The sequence below is a fragment of the Delphinapterus leucas genome, chromosome 10, assembly GCF_059928025.1.
Source record: "Delphinapterus leucas isolate spDelLeu-1000000601 "Yukka" chromosome 10, BTC_Dleu_Yukka2, whole genome shotgun sequence".
NCBI lineage: Eukaryota > Metazoa > Chordata > Mammalia > Artiodactyla > Monodontidae > Delphinapterus > Delphinapterus leucas.
The window spans coordinates 64,485,532-64,509,241 of record NC_143138.1 but is presented as its reverse complement, the minus strand read 5'-3'; the positions used below and the strand labels follow the sequence as shown (position 1 = coordinate 64,509,241).

At 46.0% G+C, this 23,710-nt stretch overlaps 2 protein-coding genes and 1 non-coding gene across 17 annotated transcripts in view; 2 read left to right on the top strand and 1 right to left on the bottom strand.

Annotated features, from left to right (window-relative positions):
- Nucleotides 1-14,656, bottom strand: part of KLHL18 (kelch like family member 18) — a 71,580-nt gene extending 56,924 nt beyond the window's left edge. Inside the window, exon 1 of one of the 7 annotated variants that reach the window (XM_022573303.3) lies at nucleotides 14,284-14,656. In XM_022573303.3, coding sequence (XP_022429011.1) covers nucleotides 14,284-14,304 — 21 coding nt within the window. In that variant the 5' untranslated portion in view covers nucleotides 14,305-14,656. Of the gene's footprint in view, nucleotides 1-2,163; nucleotides 2,900-14,283 lie in introns of those variants that run through there. The other 6 variants (XM_089918096.1, XM_022573302.3, XM_022573306.3 and 3 more) reach the window with 6 other exon arrangements.
- Nucleotides 33-105, top strand: TRNAG-GCC (transfer RNA glycine (anticodon GCC)). Its single transcript has one exon. It is a non-coding gene; the product is annotated as a tRNA-Gly (tRNA).
- Nucleotides 2,584-23,710, top strand: part of KIF9 (kinesin family member 9) — a 53,522-nt gene continuing 32,395 nt past the window's right edge. For 6 of the 9 annotated variants that reach the window (XM_089918090.1, XM_022573300.3, XM_089918091.1 and 3 more), the window contains exons 1-9: nucleotides 2,584-2,764; nucleotides 7,308-7,405; nucleotides 9,075-9,240; nucleotides 11,322-11,428; nucleotides 13,273-13,497; nucleotides 19,856-19,939; nucleotides 20,050-20,142; nucleotides 20,905-21,052; nucleotides 22,154-22,218. In XM_089918090.1, coding sequence (XP_089774216.1) covers nucleotides 7,313-7,405; nucleotides 9,075-9,240; nucleotides 11,322-11,428; nucleotides 13,273-13,497; nucleotides 19,856-19,939; nucleotides 20,050-20,142; nucleotides 20,905-21,052; nucleotides 22,154-22,218 — 981 coding nt within the window. In that variant the 5' untranslated portion in view covers nucleotides 2,584-2,764; nucleotides 7,308-7,312. Of the gene's footprint in view, nucleotides 3,972-7,307; nucleotides 7,406-9,074; nucleotides 9,241-11,321; nucleotides 11,429-13,272; nucleotides 13,498-19,855; nucleotides 19,940-20,049; nucleotides 20,143-20,904; nucleotides 21,053-22,153; nucleotides 22,219-23,710 lie in introns of all 9 variants that reach the window. The other 3 variants (XM_022573301.3, XM_089918092.1, XM_089918094.1) reach the window with 2 other exon arrangements.

The following is a 23,710-nucleotide window of genomic DNA, read 5'->3' as shown; positions in this document are numbered from 1 at the left end:
ACTCTAGCTTGAAAAAGAGAAACCGAGGGACTTCCCTGATGGTCCAGTGGTTGAGACTCTGCACTGCCAGTGCAGAGGGCCCAGGTTCCATCCCTGGTCAGGGAACTAGATCCCGCATGCCGCAACTAAGACCTGGCACAGCCAAATATTAATTAATTAATTAACTAATTAAAGAAAAAAAAGAGAGAGAGACTGAAACAGATTTCACAGAGCAGCTCTAGGGAAGGGGAGTGAAATGAGGCAGAGCTTGGTTTGCTTGGCCTCTCTCTGGGCCCTACCATCACAGGGCATTGAACTACTCCTCAGGCTCCACAGAATAGTCAGAAAACCAATGAAGCAGAGCTTTCTACAGTCCTGTCCAGCTCTAGCCTATGCCTTTATACTGGTCCTTATGTCCCAGATCCTTGAAACTAATATAGCAATTTAGACAGACATTCTCAGCTGGAATCACTTCTGATAATTTACTTGTCCCTTTGAGTGAACAAAAAGTATTTGAATGGAAAAAAACACACAAGCATTTTTATGCTACGGGGTTGCTATACTCGAGATGTGCATTAAGTGCAGAGGCAAAATGCAATGCTTTAACTCACATAGTGTGACCATCTCACTCTATCATTCCCTATTTGCTTCTCTGTGTCTTATAAGCTTTCCCTGGCTTACCCTTACAGCCTAAATCTTAATCCGAAAATTCACCCCATTACTGCTTTTCACAAGTCTCTACTCACCCCAAGTGTTACTGCCACAACCAGATCATTCTTTTGTTTACAAATCTCTAGTAGCCTCGACATCTACTACCATGTAATCACCGTGGACAAAAATCTCTCATTTATATTTACTTTCTCTGCTTCCTTCCAGCTCATTTTTCTCAAACCCTTTGGTTCCCCACTAAAGATGCTCTCCCCCGTCAGTCCACTTCACTCCTCTACTGGAAAACTAATCTCCTTCAGGAGGGGTTTAGAGTGATGAAAACCTTAGGCCAGGCATTATGCAAAGAATACCACAAATTTTCTCATTTAATCCTCATATGAATACTAAGAATTAGGAAGCATCCATTTTTACATTGGGAAAGCTGATGCTTAGACTAATTAAGTAACTTTCCCAAGGATTTTAATCCAAATCCTTCTGTCTCCAAAGCCACACTTTTTTTTTTTTTAGTCTTTGGTTGAACTATATACCATTCTCAAAGCCACACTCTTAACCATTCTACTTTACTGTCTCCAGAGGTCTGACTCAAATATCTGGAAGAGGAAGTTTCCTTAACGCTGTTGAAAATAAGAAGAGCAAACAGATCTCTGCATAGTTTTATTTTTTAAACAGGGTCCTTCACAGATGCTGACAGCCTTCTAGCCAAAGCCCCACAGGGAACAGGGTTTGCAGCAGCATCTCCCCGCCTGGAGAGCCCCACCTGGCTCAACAGCTTGGCCAAGGAGCAGCACAGCATGCCTCTCTAGCAGGAATGGATGCAAAGCACGGGAGGAAGCCTGGCTCTTGCGCCCAAAATGCCAATAGGGAACAGGTGGTTAAGAGAGCCCTCTCCCCACGCAGGCCATCAGCCCATTCTCCGAGACCTTTGTAGTGCTGCTGGTGGTGGTAGTGTGCCTTCTAGTGCGAGGCAGAGTGGTTGCCCACCTCAAAAGATTTCCAGATACGATTTTAAAAGCTCTTAAGAGACAAGGTAGTAATCTATCAGTCAAGGGCAAGCAATGACTCCTCAGGAAAAGCCCACGCCTCTACCACAGCGCAGCTAACTTCGAGGGGCACAAAGAAACGTCTGTAGTGGCAAGAAAAGGCGCTTCCGTAGTGCCCATCAAAATGTAGGGAGAGCCACAGCCCCTTCGTCCATAGAGGAGCTGCAAGTCCATTTTCTCTCGTCTGAGTGACAGAAAAGGGAGGCGGGCACCCCAGTGTCTCCACTCTGAGGGCCTCAGCGGCGCACCTCTCAGCCTTTCTTTCTAAGGGCTGAGAGGCTGTCCCTGTCCGTCTCCCCACTCAGCCCCAATCTCCCTCTCCCAGTCAGCACCCCTCTCTCCCCTACTCGCTCTCCCTCCAACCTCCTTTCCCCACCCCGCTGAGCTCTAGACCTCTCTTCCCTTATCCCCCGCCTCTCTTCCCTCCCCATTCGGTCCCCTGGCCCTCAGCCCCGCGCCGCCCAGCACCCGGGACCTTGAGCGTCACGTCGCACAGCTTGCCCTGCCGCCGGATCTCCTCCATGACGCCGTAGCCGCGACTAGGCAACTCGGACACGGAGAAGTGCACCAGGTCCTCCAGCTCCTCCGCGCCGTCCTCCACCATCTTCCCCGGCCGCCGCGACTGCGCAGGCCTGGCCGGCTGGCTCGAAGCTAAGCTGGGCGGGGCGAGGGCGCCTGTGGACGGCAGCTCGGAGCGCAAGGCTGGAGTTAGAGCTGCGCGGCCGCCGTAGTCTCAAACTGCTGTGCGCCGGAAGCCCGGCTGCCCCGTTTCCTGGTTCTTGCGCATCCTTCGTTCCCCCGCTACCTCTACCCTGGCTTCGCGCCTGCAGCTGCCGCAGTCTTTTTAGATTAATCGGTCCCATCTCGCGTCCGCCGAATTCGGCCCTGGCCTTACTTGTATCTCAACAGAGGACCGCGGACTTCATTTCCGTCACCACCCCCTACTTCCGGAATCTCCGGAAGCAGCCTGTTGCCACGGCGACTGTGTACACAGCCTGGCAGCCGAGCTTGCCGGGTTTCTTCTGTAGCTGCTAATGCAGTGGTCGGGCTGCGGAAGGGCTCCAGCCTCCGGAGCGGTAAGCAGGGGTCACGCGCGGTCCGGGTGGGGAGAAGGAAGGCCGGAAAGGGGGTGTCCGCCCGGGCGGCGGGCAGCTGCTGGAATCTGAACACCGCTCCACCCGGGAGACCCCCAGCTTTGGCTCGCTGATCTGTGAAACCCGGGCGGAGGAGAGTGAGGCGTCGAGGGGACCCTTTAAGCCTTGCTGCGGCTTAGGGTTTTCGGATCTAACGTTCCCCTGGCCCCACGAGGGTCCTACGTCGCCCCTGAGGTTCAGAGATCTCAGGTCTTCTGGACTCTTCTGTATTCAGTTTTCTAACTGGAGGGGGCTTCGGGATTGCCATCCCGGCCCTTCGCTTTACAAATGCGGAAATCGCTCCAGAGAGGCACAGGAATGGTCCCAAGGCCCACTGCCTCCCAGACACCACACAGGGGTCCAGCATGTTGGGTTAGAAAAAGGAGAAAGACCAGTTTGGCCTGGGTCCGAGTCTTTTGTTTAGTCCAAGGCCAGGTGCGTTTGTACCCTCTTTTGGGGGGTTCAGATGCTGCTACCTTGCTGGTGGCTATGAGTGTTCTCCTTGAGAGCCTCTGTTCTGGACAGGAACGCTGGAAGATAGGGACCCACCTGGTCCTCTCCTTTTGTTGAGCTTTCAGGGGTGCTTGGTGGCAACCTGTTCATTCCCACCCCTAAAACAAATGAGGAAACTGTGAGCCTTTCAGCAGAGAGGGCTCTTGGTGGCCACTCAAAGGTTCACTTATTTACGCCAGAAATATCTAAGGGTGGTGTCCACGAGGGAGAGGCATTCCCCACAAGGTCCTGAGAGAGAAGGACCCTACTAAAAGGGAGAGCCTGGTGAGGGGCTGAAGTTGGCTTCTTGCAAGTGGGCCTGGAAACCCAGTGTCCTCCTGGAAGGGCTGTGGGCCCAGGGTTGGAGGTGGTGAGGGAGGCGAGTGACATCATGTGCCCTTTGGGACTCTCTCAGTTGTGACCGAAGATGGACCCACATATGGAGATTCCGCCACCCTCTGACTTCCAGTCATGACCATCACCACCAATCACCATTTCTTAAGCACCTACTCTGTGCTGGGCACTGTTCCGGACTTTGAGGGGGGATTCAAAAGAAATAAAAGGCACAGTCCTGTCCCTCAAACAGCTTGTAATTTAATTTGGGATCTGCAACCCACTCAAATGATGTGGCGTAAGAACGGTAACAAGGATTATTTCAGTAAGTGCAAGTTGGCATGGGGTCTCCAAATGACTGGGTGTTGAGGGGCTGCTGGGTAGTGGATTTGCAGGAGGGATGTAGTTAATAGAGAAGACTTGTGTCAGGTGGATATGGCTCCTGGCGTGCCTGGAGCCATGGGCGTGAGCATGGGGAGAATTGGGAAGCACAGATAGAATGACTACTTGTGCATGTTGGCAAATTGCTGGGCAGAAAAGGGGCAGGCTCTGAGGGGAGGGTAATGCTTGAAGCTGGCCTGTGCTTCCCTTGGGCTGTCTGTGGGTAGGGGCTGCCAGGAGGGAGGCTTGAGCAACCCCCTACTTTTTCATGGTCCCTTTCAGAGGGCACCCTGGGCAGCATCTTAACTTTCCTGGGCAGGAGAATGGGCCATTGGACTGGTATGGGGAATGGTTCCCAGAACTTTAGAAATTGAGTGTAAGTGTTTGCTTGCGTCAGCACACCTCTCTCCACTCTCCACTTCCCAAAAGCCTAGATCAAAGTGAACTTGGAGATGAGATCATCTCTTAAGTTTCCTCAGTTTGGGAGTCCTGTTAGAGCTATTTGTGGCTTTTTATTTCTAGAGGTCAATTTTGCAAACAAAAATCTTAGACCTGAAATTGGACAAGTCATTATCCTTACTCACCTGAATACCTTACAGATTCACTTTCTAAAAATTAAAAGATCTGAGTGATCCCACAGTGGCCAGGAAAAGACTTCCATGAAATAATTACTTGAGGAATGTGGAAAGTGGACTCACACTCTACAGTAGGCAGGTGTGAAAGTAGTTTGCTTATTTAATGTGACATCTGAAGGGTTTGTAATAGGGGTTAGGGTTTTATTTTACCCACTTCATTGAAACTGTAAACTGAAAAAGCAGGGCCTGTCTCTATTTAATTTGCTTCTATAGAGATACTTAATGCCACTTGATGATAGCTAAGATAATTGTATGAGGAAATCAAGTGGTCACCACAAGTTGTGTCTAGAAATGTGGAGGGTCATTAATTTAACAGTCAAGGTCTTGAAAATTAGCTTTTTAAAAATATTGACCATCTGATCAGTTTATTTGTTAGAACACTTTGCAGTAGCACAAACAAACTATTTCTTCCTGAACAATGGTGATGATATTGCTATTTACCAATTTGAAGATGAAATTGAGTCAGCTCCCTATCCCTCATGTTTTCCTACCTCTTCATAAATTCAGCAATTCCTTTCCTGGTTGTCTTTTTCAGAAGTATCCAGGAGTTTTCTTTAGCCTCAACTCCTCTGTCCTACCCCATGAAAGTACAGGTTATTTTAGGGGCAAATGCCTCATTTCTTATGGAACTGGCCCAACCCTGTCAGAGACATCAAAAGAGAAGTGCACGATGCAGCACACATCCTGACCCACAGGCATTGTCTCTATTCAAAGTCTGTTTTTTACTTTGTGGAGCATTAACTCTAAATGAGTTTTGGGGTTTTTTTGTTTTGTTTTTGTGGTATGCAGGCCTCTCACTGTTGTGGCCTCTCCCGTTGCGGAGCACAGGCTCTGGACACGCAGGCTCAGCGGCCATGGCTAACGGGCCTAGCCGCTCCGCGGCATGTGGGATCTTCCCAGACCGGGGCACGAACCCGTGTCCCCTGCATCGGCAGGCGGACTCTCAACCACTGCGCCACCAGGGAAGCCCAGTTTTGGTTTTTTAAAAAATAAATTTATTTATTTATTATTTTTGGCTGCGTTGGGTCTTCATTGCTGTGCACGGGCTTTCTCTCGTTGCGGTGAGAGGGGCTACTCTTTTGTTGCGGCGTGCGGGCTTCTCATTGCAGTGGCTTCTTTTGTGGAGCACGGGCTCTAGGCGCACGGGCTTAAGTAGTTGTGGCACACAGGCTCAGTAGTTGTGGCGCATGGCTTAGTTGCTCTGGGGCATGTGGGATCTTCCCGGACCAGGGATTGAACCCATGTCCCCTGCGTTGGCAGGTGGATTCTTAATCACTGCACCACCAGGGAATTCCTGTACAATTCAATTTTTAAAAATGTTTATGAAATACTTTAGTTGGACAGGATATTAGAGATCAATTAACTCTCCCTGTAATACAAACAATCCCTTTTGTAGCATCTCTGCTAGTTGGCATCTTGCTTGACTGTTTGTAGTGTTTATGGTCCTTACTTTGAGAAAGTCTTTCCCACTATAGGAAAACTCCACATAATAAGAAGTTAATTTACCTAAATCTCCCTCTCTGTCATTTGTAACTATAAGCTTTCAACCTATTCGATGAAGCTACATTCAATGTTTATTTTAACATTTTATTATACATGGTAATTACTTGTGATAGTATAAATGAAGGAATACAAATATATGTGTGCCTGCCTGAAAGAAAATGATGAGAATATACATAATTATGTTTTAGGAGAGGCAGAGGAGGTAGGGGACTGAGATTTTTCTCTCAGTGGAGTGGCAGAGAAGAAAGAATATTAGACTATGGGCTAGATTAAATGTACTTCCAGGGAATCTTTTTCTGATCTAAGTTAGTCTAATGGAGGTAGAGAAGGAGGTGCTACATCTGAAGTTAGGTATATTAATGAAAAAAAGAAAATTAGTTCTGATGCATTTCATAGTCAGTATTTTAGAGGAAAATATAATGAATAAGGCTAAGTGTATGTAAACTCTGATACGGAGCATTTGTAGAAACCACATCTAAAATTAGGCCACTAGGGACTTCCCTGGTGGTGCAGTGGTTAAGAACCTGCCTGCCAATGCAGAGGACACAGATTCAATCCCTTGTCCAGGAAAATCCCACATGCTGTAGAGCAACTAGGCCCGTGGGCCACAACTACTGAGCCTGCGCTCTAGAGCCTGTGAGCCATAACTACTGAGCCCATGTGCCACAACTACTGAAGCCCATGCACCTAGAGCCCATGCTCTGCAAGAGAAGCCACCGCAATGAGAAGCCCGCACACCACAACGAAAACTAGCCCCCGCTTGATGCAACTAGAGAAAGCCCATGCACAGCAATGAAGACCCAACGCAACCAACCAAATAAATAAATAAAAATAAAAAATAAAAATAAAATAAAATTAGGCCACTAAAGGGAGCATTCTTTTTGCTTTGTATTTCGGTCTCTTAGGGGGTTGTTGGTGGAGAGTGGTGAGGCACCCTGTAAAGTAGGAAGTACACGGACTTGTTGAACAGCATCCTGTGGACAGATCACTGAAATGCTGGGGGGCAAAAGGAAGACTGGCTCTCAGTGGGAGAGGAAAACATGGACTGCACATCATGTTTTCTGATCTTGATGAATGACACCTCCATTCTAATGGTTGTTGGAGGACGACTACTGAAAATTTTGCTATTTTCTTCTTTTTAGCTAGAATGGGTACTAGGAAAAAAGTTCATGCGTTTGTCCGTGTCAAACCTACTGATGACTTTGCTCATGAAATGATCAAATATGGAGATGACAACAAAGTAAGTACAGTGTGTTTGCCTTCACCTGCCTGGGCATCTCTCTGTCCCTCCTCACTACAACCTCTAAGGTTTCCAAGCAACCTTTTAAGGACCAAGACAGAATTGGTAAAAGTTCAGATGGAATCTAGAGTCATTCAACGCCAAAGCACTCCCCCACAATGCTGTTGATGAGGAAACTCATGAAACTCCCATTTTTAATGGGAGTAGGTCCTTGTTGGTTATCCATTTTAGATACAGCAGTGTATACATGTCAGTCTCAAAATGGGAAAAGAATTTGAAAAAGAATAGATAGATGTATAACTGAATCACTTTGCTGTACACCTGAAACTAACACAACATTGTTAATCAACTATACTCCAATATAAAATAAAAAGTTAAAAAAAAAGTTTACCTTTGTCCTTATATCTGACACAGGAAGCTGACATTTGTCCACACTCATAAAACTTTCTGGTGATCAGATCTCCCAGGAAGTACAATAGGAATGTCCTCAGATGATTATTATTAAACTTACCAAAGGGAGGGAGAAACTCTTATGGAGAGAACTGGAAAGATCTATCCATCCCCCTGTCCCCACCACTGTCCTGACAACTCTTCTGAAGGCTGTGACAGGCTTAGGACACCTCGAGACTACGGGATGTTTTCATTCAGCAAACATTTGTGGATCTACTATGGGCAGCATGGAGACATTAAGAGAGGAATTCAAAGGCCAACTTCTCAAGGTTCGAAAGTCCTAGCAGTCAGAAAGAAACTCACATGCAGCGCTGTGAAGTGCACGCTGATGGACACGGATTCAGTGACGACTGAAGCACAGAGCATTTAATGTATGAATAGACCAAGCCTTTCTCTGTTGATCTTAGTTTTTCTGCATGTGGCTGTGTCTTGGCTTCTGGACTAGGGCAGCCAGTATAAGATTCCAGTGAGAGTCTGTTTACATTAGAAGTCCCCATTTCGAAGATTGGAATCTACCATTGACCTAACTTAATATGTTTTTAAACTGGCTGCTGCCACAGTGGCTTGCTATGGAGGGATCTAAAACTTTAAAAAATTTTTTTAGAAATCTTTGCATCTAAAAATCTGCTGATTACAAGTAGGTAGTCACCCTCAATTTAATACCAGTGAGTAACTGTGTCTGAGGAGTCCAGAGCCTTTCCTGTGGCTATCATTTCATCATTGCTCACATTAGCCCATAGCGTGTGTGTGGAAGTAAGTGCTCACCACAGTGCTGAGGGAGGCCTCACCGCCAGTCACCAGGGAGATGGGGCTCAAGCCCAGGCCTCCGTCACCAAGCCCGCTCTTCTCTCTGGCCTAATTCAAGGCCTCCCTGTGCTTATTGAATTTATCTAAAGCTTGTTTAATGTGATAAATATTGATATGTGATAAATATGCTTGACCCCATATCAGAAATGGGGGAACCAAGACAGACAGCACCCTGAACACTAGGGTGAGATGTGCGGAAGCCAGCAAGTGCTCCAGTCTCCTGATCCTTCCACCTTGAGGATATGTGGCCTCCCTGCAGTGCCTTCCTTCCCACCTCCCAAAGGTCGTCCAGAATATGTGCAAGTCCCTGTTCTTCCTAAAGTTCACCTCCTCTGTTTCCTCCAGGTCAGGCCTTGGCTATCAGTGACTTTTTTATACCAGTTTCTTAACAAGTATCTCTCTCTCTTCCTAGACCATTGATATTCACTTAAAAAAAAATACTCAGAGAGGAGTTGTCAATAACCAGCAGACAGACTGGTCATTCAAGCTGGATGGAGTTCTCCATGATGCCTCCCAGGACTTGGTTTATGAGACAGTCGGAAAGGATGTGGTTTCTCAAGCCCTCAATGGCTATAATGGTAATTTAGTTAATTAACTGTTGTTTTACATAAGAACCTGTGGAACCCCCGCTCACCCAGGAAGAGGTACAAGTATTTTGTGGTGAATGAAATACAACTTCACTTACTAACTTTTGTTTATTTGTCTGTCTCCATGTTCTTATGGTGGGAAACTTATTTGCTTGGTGATACTGTGGGCATGGCTTGATCCATGGTCCTGGGATCCTACCTTCATAGGAAGATTAAATGACCCTGACTCTCTATAGGTCATGGGGATTCAACTATTATCCTGTTTCAAATCCCCTGAATATTAGTTTTGAACATGTCTTTATGATAAATTTGATGGAGTCAAAACATTTTTCTCTTGGCTACCTGCTAGGAGATATTTCCATTCATTCTACCAGCGCAATCAATCTATTCTATTGTAGTATAGTATTATTTACATATATCACTAAAGACGAGTACACTTTGACTTTCTTAAAAGCTTAACTAAAAAGCTTTTTTAACAAATTAAAATTTATTGGGAAATTTTTACAAACTAGTTCACTCTAAGACTGTTTCAAAATCTTTTAAAAAAAATATTTATTTATTTATTTGGCTGCGCCAGGTCTTAGTTGCGGCATGTGGGATCTAGTTCCCCGACCAGGCATCAAACCTGCCCCCCCTGCATTGGGAGCACAGAGTCTTAGCCCCTGGACCGCCAGGGAAGTCCCTTAAAATCTTAAAAAGATTAAAAAATCCATAGAGGGACTTCCCTGGCGGTCCAGTGGTTAAGACTCTGTGCTTCCACTGTAGGGAGGGCAGGTTTGATCCTTGGTCGGGGAACTAAGATCCCGTATGCCACGCGGCGTGACCAAAAAAAGAAAAAAAATCCATAGAAAAAAATATATCACAGTCTGTAGACTTTGCCCGTCTGATGGCTCCTGACTAGAATGTTCCCTGTTTGCAAGTTTTAGGTCTTCTGCTTAAAAGTCCGTTGAGTGTAGATGCCTAAACATTGTAATGTATCCTGTGTGTGATATATAGCTATGGTCCCCATTGGTCCTGAGGGGATGTGGCCTTGAGGAAGTAGAGACAAAGGAGCTAAGGCCCGGGGAGGCTAAGAGTCGTGGGCTCTGAGTGCTGTGGAGCCACAAATGGCCTCTGAGTCCCAGCTGAACTGACTCCTTCCTGCACATTTCTGCAGGATTAACAGACACTGCTTCTGACTCCAGCTCAGATGCTGAATTAAGACCCCTTGTGTAAAACCTACCAATCCCAGGAACTAGAGCATTCACGTGGCAAAGGCAAACACTGATTTCCACGGCCCAGCATTGCCCGGGCAGATCTGCTTTGTAAATGCCCAGAAGCAGCCTTTGGGTTGGGTCTGGCTCAGGCTGCTCAAGCCAGGAAGAAGAGCAGATGGGAACCAGAGCCCAGGGTGACTGGTTTGTGTCCCAGAGCCTGGTGATGGTAGACCTAAAGCACGAGAGAGGTGCAAGTGAAAGTCTTCCCAGAGGGCAATGTGACAGATCAGGGCTTGGTCGTGGTGTTCCATTTCTGAAAGTGCCCTGGGACCAACTAGCAGCCCTTAAGCAGTGGGAATTTGCAGTCTACAAAGAATTCCCACCACTAACAGAAAACGCCCTTCTGACTCCCATCTCTTCCTGGCGATTTTGAAAGCCCTTCTTTCCTCCTGCCTGGGCTGTCCTGCAGGGAGGCCAAGCCCTGAGAGCCTGGCTGTTCATGATCTTGCTAAAGAAGGGCTGAGTGCAATGCTCTTATCTCCCTCATCTTTCTAGGAAAATTCCCAGTTCCTCTGTTCCCTGGAATTCCCTGCTCTCCTCAGAAGCCCTAGGATCAGATCCCCTCTTGGGAGAGGAAGCAGTAGAGCACTACATGGACCACAGATTCAGAGCAGCTGTCTGTGTTTTGACCATTTATATCCCTGTTTCCCTGCTCACCCACCCTCCATGGCAGGAATTCCTGCTGTCCTTGGCTGCTCCTGATGGCCACCTTCACACTAGGGTTCTGGCTGGCACTGGGCATGCTGGGGGATGGGAGAGCTATCCTTGGAGCTGTTTTTCTGGGTGTCACCAAGACGTGTTTTGAAATATTTGCAGGCACCATCATGTGTTACGGGCAGACGGGAGCTGGCAAGACATACACCATGACGGGGGCAACTGAGAATTACAAGCACCGGGGGATCCTCCCTCGTGCCCTACAACAGGTAGAGAGTGGGCCCGTGGGTGGGATGCCACATAGGTCCCCTCTTTCTACCATACATGCTGCCCATCCCAGGCGAGCTCCTGGAGACAGTGGGGTCCAGCCTCAAAGGAGTTGCAGCCTGTAGGGGAGACAGCCTGTAGGGGAGACAGGTGGGGGGTGTGTGTGTGTGTGTGTGTGTGTAAGCCAAGAGTTTAGGTTCCAGGCTCTGACCTACGCCCATGCTGAGCCTGTTTCCTCATTTGTTAAAGAGGGAGTCAGATGTGCTGACTGGCTTCTTGCTGCTCTGATGGTCTGTGACCCTGTAATTGAGGATTCAGAGGTCCTAATCCTGTTCCTTCCTGGTTTTAATGAGGGAGATATGAACCCTTGCAGAGCTTCCTTACTGGCCTGCTCTGGTTTCTTGCACCACCACAGCCCCAGAAAGAGCGAAGGGAAGAAGCAGGGCATGACATGAGCTTTCAGGACCGAGTCAGCCTTGGGGGTCTGGGAAGTGTGACTGAAGACAGGATGGGCCTTCCTTCAGAGTCTGCTAGCCTGCATTCTGTGAGGACCCGCTTTTTGAAGGTGGGAGGCAAAGGACTTTTCCCTAAAAAGCATCTTGAGGTTTTATAGCCCTGTGCTGTAAGAAGTGTAGATGTTCCTCTAGTGTATGACCATCCATGCGATAATTTCTTGAAGCAATATCCTTAACATCCCACTGTCAACGCTTCAGTATCTCAGCATCTTAGACTTTATAGTCTAGCCCAGCGCTGCCCAATAGAAATATAATGTAAGTCACATATGCAATTTTAGGTTTTCCAATAGCCACATTTAAAAAAGCAAAACAAGTGAAATTATTTTTAAATAATATATAATAATATATTTTATTTAACTCAATATAGCCAAAATAGCATTTCCACATGTAATCAATATGAATATTATTGAGATAGTTTAAATTATTTTTCTTTATACTGAGTCTTTGAAATCTGCTATGTATTTTACATTTACAACCCATTTCTATTTAAGACACTAAATATTCATTACAAAGAGTTGCTCTGTATTTACAGTTCATGAAATTTACAGTTGAAAAGGTAGATTTATAAACCCAAGTTGTTCCAAACATACTTAAAAGTTTACCAATAACTGAATTTAGTATCAGTGTTAAATTTTTAGTTAAAATTAAATAAAATTTAAAATCCAATTCCTCATTTGCACGAGCCAGATTTCAAGCACTCAGCAGCCACCTGTGGCTAGTGTCTAGCATATTGGACAGCACAAATCTAGCCTGTTAGAGCAAGGCGGGGACTTCAGGGATCATCCAGCCCAACTCCCCATTTAACAGATAAGAAAGTTAAGGTCTAGAGAGGGGAAAAGACCAGCCCAAAGTCACCTGCTGATAAGCACTGGGGAGGATATTAGGAGTCGAGAAGGCTGAGTTCTGGCTTGACTTCTTCCCTTAGTAGCTGAGCCACCATAGATGGGTATTGCCCCTGCCCTGCTTCAGTCGCAGTGGCATCATGAGGGTAGAATTAAAAAATGGATGTGAAAGAAGCTTATATGTGGTGAAACCCCACAAAACAAGAGATCTTCACTCCAGAGTCCTTTCTGTTCATCATGCCTCTACTTCTTGAGACTGTACAAGTATTAGCCAATCTATAAGTCAGGCTTCAAAAAAACTACAAGATGATAATAAATACTGCCCAATAGACTGCAACTACTACTAATTGTTGTTGCTGATGACCATCACACCAACTAGACTGTAAATTCTTCTAGGGCAAGGATTCCCTCCTAAGGTAAGAACTCCCCTAGCACTGGCTGGCCGTTGGAGTTCTGCTCTCAGTGACTGCTGTCCAATCTCCCATCTAGGTTTTTAAGATGATCGAAGAACGCCCCACACAGGCCATCACTGTGCGTGTTTCCTACCTGGAAATCTATAATGAGAGCCTGTTTGATCTCCTGTCCACTCTGCCTTACGTTGGACCCTCGGTCACACCTGTGACCATTGTGGAAAGTCCTCAGGGGGTCTTCATTAAGGGCTTGTCAGTCCACCTCACAAGTCAGGAGGAGGATGCGTTCAGCCTCCTTTTTGAGGTGAGATGATCAAGTCTATGGGTTCCTTCCTCCTTACCTTTCCTCCCTCCTTTCCTTTTTTTTTTCTTTTCCTCCCTCCTTGGTTTTTTACTTACTTTGATAACCAGAATGAAAATTAATATATGCTTGTTTAGCAAGTTCAGATAGTAATGAAATATACAGAAGCAAAAGAAGAATTCACTCATCTGTTTTCTACATATGGCAACAATAATGTATATTTTGGCTTATTTCCTTCTAGTCTTTTTTCTTGTGAAGTTTTTTCTTTACTTAGTTGAAATTGTCCTTTTTTTTTAGTTAACATTAAATCACAGGCATTTGTGGTATAGAAAAAATAAGAATTAATGTCCTTGGTATATAAAAGCTCTTACAAATCAATGAAAATATATGATTTTTTCCGGGATATGTTATTCTTTTAAAAATCATGTAGATTAAAACTCTGTGCATTGCTGGTGCAATGTAAAATGGTGCAACCATTTTGGCAGTTTCCTAGAAAGTTAAACATTAATTTTATCATAGGACCTAGTACTTCTACTCCTAGAAATCTACCCAAGAGAAATGAAATGTGCACACAAAAACTTGAACACAAATATTCATATTAAGACTATTCATAATAGCCAAAGACCGGAAATAACCAAAATATTCATCAATGGAGAATGTATGAACAAATTGTGGTACATCCATACAACGGAAAACTGTTTAGCAATAAAAAGAAATGGAGCACTGATACATGCTACAGCTTGGATGAATCTCAAAAAAAATGCTAAGTAAAAGAAATTAAAAAGTTACCTGTTGTATGATTCCATTCATTTGAAATGTCCAGATAACCACATCTATAGAGACAGAAAGCAGATTAGTAGTTGCCTGGGGGAGGGGACAGGAAGTGACTGCAAATGGGCCTGAGAGAACTTTTTGGAGTGATACAACATTTTAAAAATAGAATTGTGGTGATGGTTGCACAACCCTGTAATTTTACTGATTTTAAAAATCATTGAGGGCTTGCCTGGTGGCGCAGTGGTTGAGAGTCTGCCTGCCGGTGGAGGGGACACGGGTTTGTGCCCCGGTCCGGGAAGATCCCACATGCCGCGGAGCAGCTAGGCCCGTGAGCCATGGCCGCTGAGCCTGCGCGTCCGGAGCCTGTGCTCCGCAACGGGAGAGGCCACAACAGTCAGAAATCCGCGTACCGCAAAAAAAAAAAAAAAAAAAAAAAAAAATCATTGAATTGTATACTTAAAACAATGAGTCTTTTTTTTTTTTTTTAAACAGTGAGTCTTATGGTATTTAAAATATATGTCGGGGACTTCCCTGGTGGTCCAGTGGCTAAGCCTCCACACTCCCAATGCAGGGGGCACGGATTCAATCCCTGGTTGGGGAACTAAGATCCCGCATGCCATGCGGTACAGCCTAAAAAAAAAAAATATATATATATATGTATATTCATATCAAATAAAACTTCTTTTTAAAACGTCATTTAGGTGTCCTCAGGGGTGATATAAACCTGGATCCCTTGCATGTACACAGAAGAAAGAGCCTCCCAGGTGGCAGCAATGAAGCATTCTCGTCTTATTGTTGCTCCTGACATTTCACCATGAAGAATGATGTTTGCCGTAGGTTTTTGGTGGCTTAAGTTGAAAGAACGCCCAAGTTTGTGAAGAGGTTTTTTTTTGTGTGTGGTATGCAGGCCTCTCACTGCTGTGGCCTCTCCCGCCGCGGAGCACAGGCTCCGGACGCGCAGCCTCAGTGGCCATGGCTCACGGGCCCAGCCGCTCTGCGGCATGTAGGATCTTCCCGGACCGAGGCACGAACCCGTGTCCCCTGCATCAGCAGGCGGACTCACAACCACTGCGCCACCAGGGAAGCCCAAGAGTTTTTTTAATCATGAATAATTATTTATTCATACCCTTAGAAGTAAGCACTCTCCTGACTTGTATGGTAATCATTTCCTTGGTCTTCTTTATAGCTTTACCACCTGGAGCATCCTACCTATGTATTCTCAAGCAGCATAAGTTACTTTTTTGGAAATGTATATACAAGGAATCATGTAGGATGAATTCTGTCTTATTTCTTTTACCTTTTATCTACTTTTTATGTGTAATTCATCTGGTGTTACTGTATATTTTTCACTTTCATCATATTACATTGTGTGAATACACTACAATTTAGTTATCCATTCTACTTCTGATGGACAGTTGGGTTTTCCTAGATTGGGTGTATTTCAGACACGGCCACTAGGAACGAGAACTAGCAACATTCTTGTATGTATATCTGGGGCACATAAGCATGAATTTCTCTAGGTAAACTCAAGAACTGTAATTGCTGAGTCATACAGAGTGTGTCTTAAGCTTTCTTAAATGATACCAACTATTTTCCATAATGGTATACTCCCACAACACGTTATCAGAATTCCCATTATTCTGACCCTAAAATCTTGACCAATCTGGCTGGTGTATAGTGTTTCCCACTGTGGTCCCACTCATTGGTTTACATTTCCCTGATTACCAGTGAGATTAAGGACCTTACTTTGTGTTTATTGACCATTTGGATTTCCCTGTTCATGTCTTTTGTTTATTTTCTTTACAGATGTCTTTTTTTCTCTCTTATTTGTTTGTATAAATTCTTTATATATTCTGAAAACTAGTTCTTTTTTCAATTGTGTGTATTACAGTGTTTTCTATTTCCTGTGACTTTTTTTTCCCTTGATGTGTTATTTGATGAACAAAAATTCTTACGTTTAGGTTAGTTGAATGTGTATAAATTTCTTGTTTTGGCTTTTCGTGTAAAGAGCATATGAGAGGATTTTTTAAAATGTACTCTGACAGTCTTTATCTTTTTTTTTTTTTTTTTGCGGTACGCGGGCCTCTCACTGTTGTGGCCTCTCCCGTGGCGGAGCACAGGCTCCGGACGCGCAGGCTCAGCAGCCATGGCTCACGGGCCCAGCCGCTCCGCGGCATGTGGGATCTTCTTGGACGGGGGCATGAACCCGTGTCCCCTGCATCGGCAGGCGGACTCTCAACCACTGTGCCACCAGGGAAGCCCCAGTCTTTATCTTTTAACTGAAGCATTTCATTCCATTTGCACTTAACGTAGTTTCTGAAATATTTAGGTTTAAATCTGTCGTTTGACTGTGTGTTCTTTTTCCCATTTATTTTTCTTAATTTTTTTGCCTTCTTTTTCATTGGATATTTTTTTATTATATTTGTTTCCCTCTTTACTAGTTTGGAAGTTATATATTCCTTTGTATTTATATTTTCTCTCTCATTTTTCCTAGAAATAACAACTTGTATAGTTAGTTAATGCACACACATACAGACATACCAATAAGTTGTATAAGTTGTATAGCTTACACAAATAAGTTGTATAACTGGTGAAGTCTGAATAAGCTCTGTGGATTATACCAGTGTAAATTTCTTGGTTTTGACATTGTACTACCGTTTTACAAGATGTTAATCATAGGGAGAGGCTGAGTAGAAGGTAGAGAGGACCTCCCTGTATATTTCTTCCAAACGTTCTATGAATCAAAATAAAATGTTACCTTACCATAACAAGTATATTTTGTAATTTGATTATAAGCTCTACTCCCTTGGCCCTTTATCAGTGGGTCTTTTTTGAGGCTTGGGTTGAGACTATATTACTTTAGAGAATAGTTTTTTTCTTTCAGGAGCCTAGGGAACATTACCAATACAGGGTCTCTTTAAATCAGATTTAAAAATTTTTTTTTAATTTATTTAATTTATTTATTTTTGGCTGCGTTGGGTCTTCGTTGCTGCGCGCAGGCTTTCTCTAGTTGCAGCGAGTGGGGGCTACTTTTCGTTGCGGTGTGCAGGCTTCTCATTGCACTGGCTTCTCTTGTTGTGGAGCAGGGGCTGTAGGCACGCAGGCTTCAGTAGTTGTGGCACGCGGGCTCAGTAGTTGTGACTCGCGGGCTCTAGAGCTCAGGGTCAGTAATTGTGGCGCACGGGCTTAGTTGCTCGGCAGCATGTGGGATCTTCCTGGACCAGGGCTCGAACCCATGTTCCCTGCATTGGCAGGTGGATTCCTAACCCCTGCACCACTAGGGAAGCCCTACAGAGGGGATAGGGTGTCTGTACTATTGGAGAGGAATTCCAAAGTTACGAATCTCAGAGCTTATATAGGAGCTGGTACATTTACTCCTCTTCCCCTCTGTTAGGATAGAGAGAGATTGAAGCGCGGGGTGGGGCAGAGGTGGGGGGGTGCAGCTAGAGACAGAAAGGGAGGATGAGAGAGAGCATGTGCTTTTATTTTGAAATGTAAGTAAATCCTCTCTTAGGAAAGGAGGGCAAGGTCTCTACCTGGAAGTTAAGCTTTTGGTTCTGAAGGAGAAAGATCTTACCACCCTTTGAATGTAACAGATGGCTTGTGTGGGGGGATGGGAGTGGAGGGAGGTGAGGGAAGATACAAGTGGCTCTAGGTCTACCGCCCTCAGAATGTGAAGAGCAAATGGCTTTGGGAGCAAAATGAGATATTCTCTATCTTTATAACATGTCAATTTCATTGCTCACAGAATCACCAAGAAATCCATCAAGGGCTATCTTACAGCACATCCGTCTGCAGGTGCCTCGGGGCAATAACAGCATTGGTTCTAGCTTGCAGTTCCTGGATTCCTGCTCCTGCTTTGTGTCTGGCCCTGGGTACTGGCCTTACTTTCTTGCAGTCTCAGCCATGCATTCAAAAGGAATTTTTAAATATTCTATCATCTTTAGGTGTTTTGCAGTAGGAAGTTTTCTGAATATTTAGTCCATTGTATTCCTGGAAGGCCCCCTTGATGTTTTGGGCTGTGATACAGTGCAAAAGGTGTAGAACTTAGAATTGGGGACTTGGGCTCAAATTCAGGTTTCTTTCAATCTGTGAAGCCTTAATGTCGAGCAAATCATTAATCTCTTCAAGCTGCAGTTTGCTAATCTATAAAAGTGGAGACACTGTTTTTAAACCTACCCCAAAACATTGTTATGAGAATCAGATGGGATCAGGCATTTTTTTAATATAATTTAGTATAATTGGCTTGTAACATTATATTAGTTTCAGGTGTACAACATAATAATTCAATATTTGTATATATTGCAAAATGATCACCATAATAACTCTAGTTAACATCCCTCACCGTATATAGTTACACATTTTTTCTGTGTGCTGAGAACTTCTAAGATCTACTCTCTTTGCAACTTTCAAATATGCAATACAGTATTATTAATAGTCACCATGCTGTACATTACATCCCCGTGATTTATTTTATAAATACTCTGAAGTGGGATTGCTGGATCATATGGTAATTCTATTTTTAAATTTTTGAAGAGGGCTCCCCTGGTGGCGCAGTGTTTAAGAATCCGCCTGCGAAGGCAGGGGACACGGGTTTGATCCCTGGTCCGGGGAGATCCCACATGCCGTGGAGCAACTAAGCCCGTGCGCCACAACTACTGAGCCTGCGCTCTAGAGCCTGCGAGCCACAACTACTGAAGCCCACTTCCCCTAGGGCCCATGTTCTGCAACAAGAGAAGCCACCACAATGAGAAGTCTGCACACCACAAAGAAGAGTAGCCCCCACTCACCACAACTAGAGAAAGCCTGTGTGCAGCAACGAAAACCCAACACAGCTGAAAATAAATAAATAAATTTATTAAAAACAACAAACTATTTGTCAGCATTCTCCTGGCTGCATAACATTCCATTGTACAGCTAGACCATTCCCTAATTGTTGGATATGTAGGTTGGTTATGATTCAATATTCATGAACATTTTTAAGGCTTTTAATTCTTTTATGGTACGCGGGCCTCTCACTGTTGTGGCCTCTCCCGCTGCAGAGCACAGGCTCCGGACGCGCAGGCTCAGTGGCCATGGCTCACGGGCCCAGCCGCTCCACGGCGTGTGGGATCTTCCCGGACCGGGGCACGAACCCGTGTCCCCTGTATCGGCAGGCGGACTCTCAACCACTGCGCCACCAGGGAAGCCCCTAAGGCTCTTAATTCTTATTGCTGCTTTGCTTTTCAGAAAGCTATTATACAGGGAATTCCCTGGTGGTCCAGTGGTGAGGACTTGGAGCTTTCACTCACAAGGGCGCAGGTTCAGTCCGTGGTCAGGGAACTAAGATCCCGCAAGCTGCATGGCGTGGCCAAAAAAAAAAGGAAAGAAAACTATTATACAAATTCACACATCTCTAGCAGTGAGTGAAAGTATAGGTCTGGACTCCAATTTGTCTTCTATTCTCCTAGTTTATAAATGAGATTTCCCTGGAAGGCCTGGCTGATTGCAGTGATATAAATATCATTTCTGCATAATTGAAAAATGATCCAAATGCCGTGTTATTTTAATATTTCAAAACGTTGTCTGTGTTTTCCGTCTTCTTCAGGGAGAGACCAACAGGATTATAGCCTCCCACACAATGAACAAGAACTCATCTAGGTCACACTGCATTTTCACAATCTACGTGGAGGTAAGTGCAAGCTCTTTGAAGAGCCGAGAGGGGCGGTCGATTCCCATGGGGCCTGCTCAGTAAGAACCTTCTCCCTGTGACAGTTTAACCTCTTTTTGGGTGTTTCACAGGCCCATTCGCGGACCTTATCAGACGAAAAGTACATCACTTCCAAAATTAACTTGGTGGATCTAGCAGGCTCGGAGAGGCTGGGGAAGTCTAGGGTAAGTGGGGAAGCAGGAAGTTCTTCCTCAAGAAGCCACAGCTCTGTTTCTGGCTTAGTTTCTGTGCACCTGGGCCGTCCCTCATTGGGCATTCGTGAGCACCATCCCGAGCTAGGCGCAGTGGAGCTGGAGGGACAGAACTAGCAGAGGTGAAACAGAGAGGCAGTTCCTACCTGGCAGGATTTTGGTAAACATTAAATGAGATGATGGCTCCTAATTCTTAGCAAAGTACCTGGCACTCAGTCAGTGCTCAGTCAATGCTCCATGCTCGTATTAGCGTCTCTCTATGTATCAGTGTGAGTGTTCACCCAATGAATATTTGCATGAATTTTTCATCTCACATAAATATTCATGTGAGCGTATTAACATAAGTATTCACAAGAGCATTCAGATGAGCATTCCTACCTGCGTTCGTATGAATGTATCTGTGTATTGAATGAATGTATATTCCCAGGATTATTTGCTCAATTATCTGCACAGATATTCCCATGTGTATTCATAATAGTGTGACTCTTAAGAGAGTATTCATATAAATATTCACATAAGTATTCATATTCACATGAGCATTCATTCATAAGAATATTTGCACGAGTGTTCATGTGAGTGTTCCCATTAGCCCAAGGCGGATACAATACAATCCCATGACAGGGAGAGAAGACCTGGTTCTGGGAACGAGGCTCTGGCCTGGCCACAGACCTGCAGTGTTCTTTGTGGGGCAGCCTCTCCACTTGGTCTGATGAGGAACTGACCTTTGGTTTGTAGTCTGAGGGCCGAGTCCTGAAGGAAGCCACCTACATCAACAAGTCGCTGTCATTCCTGGAGCAGGCCATCATTGCCCTCGGGGACCAGAAGCGAGACCACATCCCCTTCCGGCAGTGCAAGCTCACCCACGCCCTGAAGGATTCCTTAGGTGAGGGTATGGTTGGTGCACAGCGGGGACGGACAGGCCTGGCATATCTGTTACTGGTGATAATGGAATTGCTCCCTCCTGGTGGCATGGACTTACCTGCAGCCTTTTCACAGTGACCTCAGGCACACCTGGAAAGGCAGAATCAAGCACAGTGACCTCTCATGTCCCCCATGTCATTCTCTTCACTCCTCAGAACCTTTGCTTAAGCTTTTGCCTCTACCGGAAGTACCTTCTCATTTCCCCTCATCCCTGAACCAGCTGGCAGAATCCTTCACCACCTTGAAGACCAAGGTGGAGGGCTTCTCCGGTGACGTCTTCCCTTCCCTGACTGAGGAGCTGGGGCTGTGTCTTGTCATCCTTGTGTTCCCAGGCTTTTGCATTGGGCCCAATGGCACAGTGGTTGGTGTGTGATTATTAACTGAGTGCTCCCCCTCATCCCCCCATAAGCAAAGCCCTGGCCTAGAGCCCTCTGCCCTACTCCAAGTCTTCTCTCCTCTGCTTTTCCCCCAGCTCCTCTTTTAGGTACATTTGACAGCCTCTCCTGCTTCTCTTCTTCTTCCCCTTGCCTCCCAGCCTCATGCATGCTTGAATGTGTCCTCTCTGACCCTGTCTCAGTCAGCTCAGGCTGCTAGAACAAAATATCACGGACTGGGTGGCTTAAACAACAGACACCTATTTCTCACAGTCCTGGAACCTGGAAGTCCCAGGTCAAGGTCTGGCAGGAATGGCTCCTGGTGAAAACTCTCTTCCTGGCCTGTAGATGGCCACTTTCTCGTTGTGTCTTCACATGGCAAAGAGAGAGAGAGAGAAAGAAAAGAAAGAGATCAGAAAGGGAGACAGGGCTCTGGTCTCTTTTTCCTTTCTTACAAGGGCACTAATCCCATCATGGGGCTCCACCCTCATGACCTCATGTACTTAATTACTTCCTGCAGGCGCCACCTCCAAATACCATCACATTGAGGGTTAGGACTTCAATATATGAATTTTGAAGGGACACAAATGTTCAGAGCCCTCCCGCCCCCGCCACCCACCACCCTCAAAGGAATCTCTTGGCAGAAAACCCACATGGTTCATGGCCCTTCTGTGTCCTGCTTTCTGCAGGGGGAAATTGCAATATGGTCCTTGTGACAAACATCTATGGAGAAGCTTCCCAGTTAGAAGAGACGGTATGTAAAGACAGCCAGTGCAACCGGGATGGAATCCCTCCTCATGCATGCCAGGGCTGGGTAAACTGACACAGTAGCTATAGACATGGTCAAGGGTGGAGGGATCCAGGGATGAGTCTGAGCCAAAATTGCTGAAGGGGGCCCAGCCAGGATCCAAATACCAAGTACCAAGGGGCAGAAGCCATGTCAAGGAAGAGGCAAGGCAGGTGGCAAGCTCAGTGTGGGGGCCTATGTGAGAAGAGAAGGCTGAGAGCCAGCTTTGTGGGGCAAGGACTGTGTTTTCTGGCCCATGCCAGGAGTATTTTGCCACTGCAGCGAGGAGCTCGGGAAGGAGAGGAAGAAGAAGAAGGTGCAGCGGCTGGATGGGCCCTGGCGGCCATGCTGAGGCCTTGGCTATTCTGCTCCAGGTGGCGGGGACTGTCACAGGGTTTTAGTAGGAGAGGGCTGTGGCCAGAGTTGTGACTCGGGGAGATTAATCCAACAGCAGGAAACAGGTGACCCGGGGAGGTGAGAAGCTTATGAGAACCAGAGGCAGGAATACGAAGTGAGCCAATGACACAGGTGAGTCCACATAGCTAGGCACCCAGGCTGGGGCTCCCCGCCTCTCCTCCCTACCCATCCTAAATAAGATAGGTTTGGAAATCTCTCCCTAGACATTTTGGTCAAATGTGGATGTTTGGGGCAAGCTTCAGTCATCTGGAGAATCCACTAGGTGAAACAGGTTATTTCCAGGGACATTGCAGGGCAAGATGCTTCTGCAGGGCCTCCCAGCTTGGTGCATTAGGGACCATCCCAGCTTCCATGGGGAGTTCTCCGGCCACATACCCAGTGCCCTGGGACTTGGGAGGCCAGGGAGGGGAGCTCCAGCTGATGTGCAGACAGCATCCCCAGAGGAAGGCTTCAGGCACCTACTGGTCTCACAGCATAACAAAGTATGAGTGAACCCCAAGAGGAGTCATATGAATATTGGGCCTCCTGGCTGCGTGGTTAAGAAATACGTCCTCCAAGACCGTGGAAGACCCTTTCTCCCCTTATCCCCACCCCTGAGATGGTCACACAGGAAGCAGCTCTCCTGGTACCTGCTGTCCCCCGAGGCTTGTGCCCACACCACCTGGGATCTCTGATTAGGACTGAGCCCACAGGAGCCCTAAGGAGCTGCTGGAAGAGTATCGGGGGTTGGGACAAAGGCATATTGGGGGTGCAGAAGCTCATGATTCTCTTCTCCAAATGCTTTAAAACTTTAAAACTGTTCCTGTCATGATTCGTGTTGCTCAATGCATTGACCACGCATGTGTGTATGAGGGAGTCGTGGCCACACTTGCTGCTGTGCTTACAGCAGGAGAGTATGATTTCACCCTCACACAGAAGCAACTCCAACTAAAATGACAGGGGTCTCTTCCTGAGGGCTCTCTGTGAGCCAGTTCTGTCCAGAGCACATTGCATACCTCAGCACTAAGTCTCCCAGTGACCCTGTGAGGCAGGTCTTCCCAAC